The sequence below is a fragment of the Aythya ferina genome (genome assembly GCF_964211825.1).
Source record: "Aythya ferina genome assembly, chromosome: 25".
Lineage (NCBI taxonomy): Eukaryota > Metazoa > Chordata > Aves > Anseriformes > Anatidae > Aythya > Aythya ferina.
Window position 1 is genome coordinate 208,987 of NC_140323.1, and position 9,253 is coordinate 218,239.

The following is a 9,253-nucleotide window of genomic DNA, read 5'->3' on the forward strand; positions in this document are numbered from 1 at the left end:
GGGGCCTGGGGCGGGGGGCGGCGGCCGGGCCGGGCCGGGCCGCGCTGCGCTGCTCCCCGCGGGGCCGCCGGGGGGGCGATGACCGAGTACAAGCTGGTGGTGGTGGGGGCCGGCGGCGTCGGCAAGAGCGCGCTGACCATCCAGCTCATCCAGAACCACTTCGTGGACGAGTACGACCCCACCATCGAGGTGAGGCCGCGGGGCGGGGGGGGAGGTTTGGTGGCAACCGGAGGGCGCGTGGCTGGAGAAAATGCGAGCGAGCGAACCGCCGAGAGGGAAACCGGGGCTAGGGCGCGTCCTGCGGGTTGGTGGGAGCCGTCTGTATCGGAGAGGGGGTGCAAACCTCGTCCTTCCTTCTTTCTCCCCCCTTCAAACCTTTGCTGCGGCTCTTGGTGTGTGCGTGCTTTCAGTGTATCCGCTTTAAAGAGACCGGCGATTTTTGTGAGGCAGCGTCTGAATCCCGTTCAAGAATGATATTTAAAAAAATGAACCTTTTGAGAGTTTTGAACAGGTGGTACGAGAAATCCGCATCCGTCTGTCCTTGGTCAAACAATGTACATTCGTAAGGAGCCCAGATGCTGCTGTGGGTGTTTTGCTTGAAAACCAAATGTGAGATGAAAACGTGAGATCGGTGTGCACGTGATAAGGAATCCTGGAATAGCCCCGTGTCTGTTCCATTTATTGCTTTCTAAAGCAGAACATAGGCAGCCAACAATGGCAACAAAAACATCACCATTGACCTGCACGGACCATGGATGCTGACCACAATGTTGTATCAAGAGTATTATTGTTCTTCTATGTTCAAAATAAGGAATTTCTTAGGGAGAATGCAACTTTTCTTTTTGGTTAGAAAGGTGGGAGGATTAAGATAATGTGCTGTGCATTATATGTACTGGTGTTTTTTCACTGTGTGTATGTGCATAAAAAAAAAAAAGCTCTTCTTAATTCTATGCATATTATTTTTTAAAATTTATTTTTGCTCCTAATGCTGTCTGGTATGGAAAAGTGGTAGTTCTATGTGTTTTTATAATCTATACTTTGCTTGTGTTTTCTGCAGGACTCATACAGAAAGCAGGTTGTTATTGATGGAGAGACATGCTTGTTAGATATTCTGGACACTGCAGGACAGGAAGAATATAGTGCTATGCGTGATCAGTACATGAGAACTGGGGAAGGATTCCTCTGTGTGTTTGCCATTAACAACAGTAAATCGTTTGCTGATATTAACCTGTACAGGTATGATCTGGGTCTTTGCCACAAGGAGAAAAGATTGGAAGAGATTTCAAGTGTTTTTGTCATTAGACCTAGTGAAGACTAAATAGAAAAATACTAATTCTGCCTTCTTTCAGAAAGTTTAAGCTTATGTGCATTCTGTGTCTATATATTATTAGTCAATGAGTGGGGCAGCTATCTCGGTTGTGTTAATCAGCTGACATTCAGAACATACAAAATGTTCTGGGTAAGAAGAAATGGGTAAGAAGGCGAAAGCACATTAGAGCAGAGTTATACAAGGACTAGAGGATGGATTATAGGAAGTTGTTGGAAGTACTGCTGTAGGTTAGAACCCCTGACATCCTATCTAGCTTCAGTATATATTGTTGTAGCACAACGTTGTTTGGATACTGAACTGTAACACCATTTACATGTAGAAAATAGATCATAATTTTATTTTATTTTATTTTCTAAGAGAGCAAATCAAGAGAGTGAAAGATTCAGATGATGTGCCAATGGTTCTGGTTGGGAATAAGTGTGATCTGCCCACAAGAACAGTAGACACAAAACAGGCTCAAGAATTAGCAAAAAGCTATGGAATCCCCTTTATAGAGACATCTGCTAAAACAAGACAGGTAAGGTGCTTCCATTCTTGGTCAGACTTCTACTTGTACGCTAACTGAAGAATGGTCTAACTCTTTCACTTGTACTTTTTTCTTATCTATTGGAGGGTGTACTTTAAAATCAAATTGATTTTATCAATCTAGATAGCCTGGACCGATGGGCTGAGGCCAACTGCATGAGGTTCAACAAGGCCAAGTGCCAGGTCCTGCACGTGGGGCGCAACAACCCAAAGCAGAGCTACAGGCTGGGAGATGAGCAGTTGGAAAGCTGCCTGGCAGAGGACCTGGGAGTATTGGTTGATAGTCAGCTGAATATGAGCCAGCAGTGTGCTCAGGTGGCCAAGAAGGCCAATGGCATCCTGGCTTGTATCAGAAGCAGTGTGGCCAGCAGGGCTAGGGAAGTGATTGTCCCCCTGTACTCGGCTCTGGTGAGGCTGTACCTCGAGTACTGTGTTCAGTTTTGGGCCCCTCGCTATAAGAAGGACATCGAGGTGCTTGAGTGAGTCCAGGGAAGGGCGACGAAGCTGGTGAGGGGTCTGGAGAACAAGTCCTACGAGGAGCGGCTGAGGGAGCTGGGATTGTTCAGCTTGGGGAAGGGGAGGCTCAGAGGTGACCTTACCACACTCTACAGGTACTTTAAAGGAGGCTGTAGCGAGGTGGGGGTTGGTCTGTTCTCCCACGTGCCTGGGGACAGGACAAGGGGCAATGGGCTAAAGCTGTACAAGGGGAGGTTTAGGTTGGATGTTAGGAGAAACTTTTTTTACTGAAAAGGTTGTTAGGCATTGGGATGGGCTGCCCAGGGGAGTGTTGGAGTCACCATCCCTGGAGGTCTTTAAAAGATGCTTAGATGTAGAGCTCAGTGATATGGTTTAGTCGAGGCCTTGTTAGTGCTAGGTCAGTGGTTGGACTGGGTGATCTTGGAGGTCTCTTGCAACCTAGACGATTCTGTGATTCCGTGTAATTTGCAAATTTCAGTTTTTGGTTTCATTACTGACTCTTACTTTGAAAGAGTTCTGTTTTTATCTCAGTGGGTGATGTTAATGAGAAGAGAGCTCATCTGCTCTAGCTGAGAAGCGCGTAGATTGTTCAGGTAGTCATCCCAGGCCTGTCTAGTTTTCTCATCTTAATGAAGGCCAATTATAAGGTTATTTTACAGAAAGAATCTCCCGCATTGGTTTAATGCATTTCTTCAGAGTTGCAATGAATCTGTGGCTCTGCCTCCATGAAATAATAGCCAGAAATTTGAAGAATTTTAAAATGGGTATGATGAGACAAGAAGTAGCTTGTTGCCTGCATGGGACCTCTCTATGGTTACAATTTGCCTCGTTTCTTTTAATGGCTGTTACTTTGGATGTTTGCCTCAGAGGAAGAGTTAAGAATGCAACTGAAGCATTTTAGATAATTGGTTCCCTCCTCTAATGAACTGTGGGATAAGCTGGCAACTACTATTCCTGTAGAAGTATGTGTTTCAAATACATCACGGGATCCTGTGATGGAAAGAACAGTGATCTCAAAAGATTCAAGAAAAAAAGTACTTTACCTGGATCGTTTACATTTCAGGGTGTTGAAGATGCTTTTTACACGCTGGTGAGAGAGATCCGGCAGTACCGGATGAAAAAGCTCAACAGCAGTGAAGATGGGAATCAAGGCTGCATGGGATTGTCCTGCATTGTGATGTGATAAGGTGAGCTGTACTTGAAGTTCTTCTTAAGGCTTCTTGTCTGTATGTCTTTCAGTTGTTGATAAGCACAGCTTAGAAATAATAGCTGCTATAGGTGTGTGTTTTTTTTCCCCCTATTATATGACCATTGATACCCAGAGATTTTGATCCTTCAGTTAGTTAGTTCCTTTTTTTTTTTTTTTTTTTTTTTTTTTTTTTTTGTCAATAGTTAAAGTTAGGGAAAATTCTTTTCATAGCAACCTTTTGGCTGCAGCCTGTAGATTTCCACTGAAATGATAATTGTGTGATTTTTTTTTTATATCACTCTTGTCAGTCTCCTTCCTTTGGGAAACATTCGTTGTTTTTCTATGACTGTTTGGAGAATGTATAATTTCTGTCTTGTGCACAAGTAATACCTGAACTAAAAAGGGAAACGTGCAATTCTGTAGTCACCATTTGCTGATGATTGATTTCTGCAGAATTTATCTTGAGCTATGTTCCTCTGCAATATGTAATGCAAGAAATGAGACTTAGGAGTGCCCCAGCTGAGTGAGATTGTTTACAATGGTTGCCTAAAAGATGCTGCTCATCACTGTAAAAACAGGTAGACCAGTCCAGGACTTGTACTGCATTGTCGCATTGCACATGTACCACAGATTTGTACAGCAGCTAATTAGAGATGCCTTTCTGTTCCAGATGCCAGGAGTACATGGTGCAGACGTAGCTGCTGGACAAGTCTCGATGCTACTGTATTGCGTCTCATGCTGATACCCTGCAGTATTTTGGTGCCAGTGACCAGAATCTTGGTACCAGTTAATTAGCACAGGGTCCTTTTCTGTGCTCCATCTGAAGAAAACATCTCTGGTGTCTACCTCCTTGCTCAGCTAACAGAGCAGTCACATCTCTTGGTGTACTGGGATTCTTTTCTCACTGTGTTGTCTGGGCTTGTTCAAGAAGAAAACCAGTCACAAGAAAAGTGAATTACAGAGACTAAATGCTGTGAAAAAGATCTCACTTTACCTCTAGAGTAAAAGCTAGAAGTAGTGTTTGTTCCCTTTGTATCAGATGCAGATTTGCAGTGTTGTCAGAGGAGTGGCAGAAATGGTTTTGCCACCTTTGAAGCTCCTGTCACTTATCAGATTGGTATCTGCTGTCTGTGCACCCACACAGCATATTTGCAACATCTGCATTGTACCAGGAGTACCACTTAACTGGTCAACTGATCTTTTATTTTTCTGTAATAAAAAGGAGATACCTTTGCTAATTTAAGTGCCTGTTTGCTGAGAAGATCTGGAGTTGTAACCTGTTCCCTTGGGCTGAGGAAAGTCACAAGGACTGGAATATCTTAGCTTGTTGTCTTAAGTAGGCAAGTCTTGTGTGGAGGATCTGTTTGCATGGTAGATTACTAAAACAGGAATTTGTAGGCTGAAAGATTCAGCAGGTGCTTGTAAAACCCTTGAACTAGGGAGGGGAGCATACTGCATCCATTTTTGATCCATCAAAATGGATCTATCCACCTCTTTTTAGGTGGAACTGTGCATATTCTGTATTGGTTTTCTAGAGCATTTGGATCTTCCTTTTCCAGGTTGGACCAAATTAGTCAGCTGTTCACTTTAACATTAACTGCCAATATTTATGGACAGATAGTTAATCTAATAACTGGAGGTTAGTGTGGGCAGTTGTTACTCAGCTCTGTCTGTAACTTGCAAATTATTTTATTCTGAATTATTTTCTTACTGCTGGACCATAAATGTAGTCTCCTCCAAATGGCTCTGTAAAACGTAGGTGGAGAGCCTCCTTGTCTTACAAGGAGTCTGGGATTTGAAGTTGACTGGAATTGGTGCAGTGGTTGTCACAGATGTCCAGGCTGATGGGAGAAAGCAACGAGCTCTAACAAGAAAGCTGAGCTAACTTCTGATTGCAGCATCCTTGCAAAATGAGGAAGGGATTCAGTGATGTCTACGCAGAAGGTGCATGATATACTGATGGGAATTCTGGGTTTGTTGTAACAGCCTCAAAGTACCACAGAACTGCTGCATACGCTGTGTGATTTCTTCCTAGAACACGACATTGTCACTTTATGTAAATGGGATGTACAAATGTGGTCCCTGTTGTGAAGCCTGCTAGCGCTCCTTGGAATACCATGTCCTTCCTTAGTTCTTGTGCTACTGATTCTGTTGTGTGTGATCAGACAGCATTTCTCACAGCAAAGTTGAATACCCAGTTACTACTGTCTGATGGAAGAGTAATGAGTCCTCAGCCTACGGAGGGAGTATTCAGTCTGCAGAGCTACTGTGAGTGTCGAACTGCAAAAGGCTTAATTTCAGTTTGTTGGTGTCAGATTCCTACATCTTCATTTGAAGTTGAAAATTCCAAATTGAAATCAGTAAATAGAGAAAAAACTTCAATACTTTTTCATCCACTAATTACATTCTTAATTTTCTTCTTGGAATGCAGAGGATCAGTCTGTATCATGTTTTCTTTATCCTTGATACTCCAGATAAGTTTTTTAGCAATTTATTTTATTCTTGACAGATGTGACACTGATGAGAATTTAAAATACATTATTTTTACATGATTTTCCAGTGACATACTTGGTAGAGGGTAGCATTATGGATAACACTGGCTGTGACTTCAGTTCATTTGAAGGTGATATCATGCTTGCAAGTTAAACGTGACAGAATCATGATCATTGTAAGCTGTCTGTAATCACCAAGCAGTTTTGTTGTTTTTGGTGTTCTTTCTTTTGGTGTTTTTTCTTTTTTTTTTTTTTTTTTTTTTTCTTGGTGCAAGTTGTTTGTGAAAGCATTCTTTGAGCCCTGAAGCAGGAGCTGACTGTCCCTGGAGTTCTGTGACATACTGTTTGCCCACTTAATAAAATTACAGAAAAAGATAGCTTTGGGGATACACCTCTGGTTGCACAGATTCAGCATTTTGGAAAGACAGCAGTGCGGAGCTTGTGCTGTGTTGAATGGTGAGTTTATGGTAGGTCCATTATGCTTTTGCACTACTTGGAAAAATTTGGAGCTGCTTCTCTGGCAGGCTTGACTGCATAGTTCAGAGCATGGCTGCCTGCTGCCATGGGAAGTGTTTTGCAACTGGCAGCTGGTGTTTGAAGGCTGTGTAGTCAGGTGTGAAAATTAAGCACTCCTTTTGATATGGATTCATCATAATAACTTTCTATATTGTTTGGCATGTTCTGCTTGTCATTAGAAGTGTGCTACCTGGAACTTCAGAAGTTGTGAATTCTCAAAATCATACGGGAGCTGGCAATTGAATCTACTTTCTCTTAGGTGTTCTCTTTCTCTTGGGCTGTATAAAATTTTTAAAAGGGAAGGAGGCCTGCAAAGCAAGTACTTGGTCAGCAAGTATTTTACTGTTGGAACCACAGAGGGATCATGCATTAGCTTTCAGGATGCTGTAGAGCTAACTTACATGGGTGGTACTCCGATCTATGATACTTTTGGTTCAAATCTAGCAAGTGGTTTTAAAAAAATCTGGTTTTGTACCAGTCATGAGCACGAAGTAAATGACTGTACCTGGTTTCCAGCTGTGTATATATACACATATGCAGTCAGTGAAGGTCCCTGGCACCACGTAGTGGTAGGCATCACATGGTGCGTTAGGGCGAGTCAAGTCTGAGGAGCCATCTTCTCATGGGTTTGGGTCTGGGAGTCAGTATTTTTAAACAGAACAGCTGAAACACTTCCTGAAGCTCTGGGCCGAGGCAATGTCAAGTGCTACCTTTAATTTTGCCACATAGATGAATGCAAACATTCAGTGTAAGGTTCTTATGTCTAGCACAACCTACTGCTATAATTTTAAATTTTTTTAAAAAATGGGAAAAGTTCTGGTTCAAAGATGACCAATGCAACCAATTGTAAAAAAAAAAAAAATGTTTACTTAAACATTTACTTAAACAAAATGTTTATTTAAAAAAAATGTTACTGTTGACTGAGAACAGTCATTTAACAAGACAGTGCAACGCCGTGGCTGGTCGATGTTAGTGCCCTGCTCTGTGGTCGTGTTCAAAAAGCATTGCTCAGATTTTGCTTTCATTGACATCAGAAACACTTTGGATGGTAACCGTGATGCTGAAGGAGACATGTTTTTTAGCACAGTTAAGTGATTTAGAAATAATTGGATTTCAAGCAACTTCAGGCCTGTGTGGGGAGGGAGATTGAACAAGGTTTCTATTGTGTTCTAATCCTGTACTTAGTCCTTCGTTAGTGACTGTGTGCAGCCTCCGGGACGGCTGGATACTGGTGGGATGTGGACTTTTTTTTTTTTTTTTCTTTAATCTAAGGGCTAATTTGTTGTTACCTTGTATAATTACCTGCTTTCAGTAATGCATCTCTGTTGGTTTGGAGTAAATTATTTCGCTTCTTAAATAACTTTTTTAAAGAATAAACTTTGTGAATTCTTTGGTTGTTTCTTTTGTGGTAGTGATCTGGGGGCGGGATCACATAACCGACTGACAGAAAGCTTATCAGTGTTATCGGTGCTATCTGCTTTCTTCACAGGGTTTGGATTTACTCAGGTCGTTGATTCTGTAATGCAGCATGAACAGCTGTGTTATGTATGTCCACTATCACACCAGTAAGGGGTGAGGCAGGCCTTGAGACATACTATAGGCTTGATCTAGAGCCCAGTTTTAATGACTTCACTAGTCTACTGTCGTACTTCTTGATTTAGTTTTGTCTTTGTTTGCAGTGTGGTCCATCATAACTTCTTTGTTGACTTTGTCCTTGAAAAAGATGCTTCCTAAGAGCAACAAAATGTGAAAGAAGATTTATTCACTTCACGTTCTTTGACTGAAATCAGCTATAAAGTTACTGCTGTGTCCAGATCGTGCTCTTTGTTAGGCTTTTACATTGCTTAACTCACTCTTCTGAAATAGTTCCGTATTGGCTTTTCTGCTGCATAAGGCAAACTGCATCAGAGCACACAGTAAATGTGCTACTAAGACATGGTGGCATGCCTCTGGAACCCAGAATCCAATCTGTTGTCTATATAAGGAACTGAAAAATAGACTGTTAATAACAGAAGACTTCACAAAATCACAGTGCAGCTATCGTAAAGCACTTTAAAATAAATAAATGAAGACTCATACATGTGAGCTTGGGTTTTTCAGCTCCCTTTGTGTGTGTTGGCTGGTTTCCACACACGCAGGAGTGTTGGGAGTCTAGAGACGCTGCAAGGTTGGACAGAGACGCTGCCTTCTTCCACTTTTAGCCTCCGTGTCACAATCCAGAGCTGTGAATTGTGGATGTTCAGATTAGAGTCTGCTGGACCTGATGTTTCCTTAGCAGTGAATCCCCAACTGTTATTGCTGAGTATTCCAGCCATTTTTACTATCCGCAGTATCACAGAAATTCCAGCTTAGCTGTGAGTTATTTGGTATTTCCATAAATAAAAGTTAATGCTATTAAAACAGTAACCTTGTTTCCTTTTTTTTCTTCCTTCCCTGAGCAGCTGTAGGTAGCCAGTCATGATGAGACTGGCCCCAGTGGGTAGTAGTTTCTGTGGACAAGTTGTTGCACATCCTGGCAATAACGTACAGTAAAGCAGCAGGTGCTGCCCTGCGTTGATTAAAGTTACCGTGTGCTAAGGATATGGAGCTGAAGAAGCGCTGGTGAAGTTTACCTTTGAAATTTACCTTTGAAAAGCACTTCTCCCATTGCCCAAAAGATCCCCTTCCCTTGATGCAGATTGTTGTTCTGTGCTAGGTATAAAACTCCTTGTGTTGTGTAGCTGC

General features: G+C 42.2%; 1 protein-coding gene across 2 annotated transcripts; it reads left to right on the forward strand.

Moving 5' to 3' along the window:
• The first annotated feature begins 22 nt into the window (after positions 1-22).
• Positions 23-7,920, forward strand: NRAS (NRAS proto-oncogene, GTPase). Of its 2 annotated transcripts, none has more exons than XM_084498143.1 (5): positions 23-189; positions 1,058-1,236; positions 1,688-1,847; positions 3,396-3,519; positions 4,192-7,920. In XM_084498143.1, the coding sequence occupies exons 1-4, from the start codon at positions 79-81 to the stop codon at positions 3,513-3,515; spliced, it is 570 nt and encodes a 189-aa protein (XP_084354269.1). In that variant the 5' UTR covers positions 23-78; the 3' UTR covers positions 3,516-3,519; positions 4,192-7,920. The 2 variants fall into 2 exon arrangements, with proteins under 2 accessions (XP_084354269.1, XP_084354270.1); XM_084498144.1 differs by lacking the exon at positions 23-189 and adding an exon at positions 260-854.
• The last annotated feature ends 1,333 nt before the right edge of the window (positions 7,921-9,253 follow it).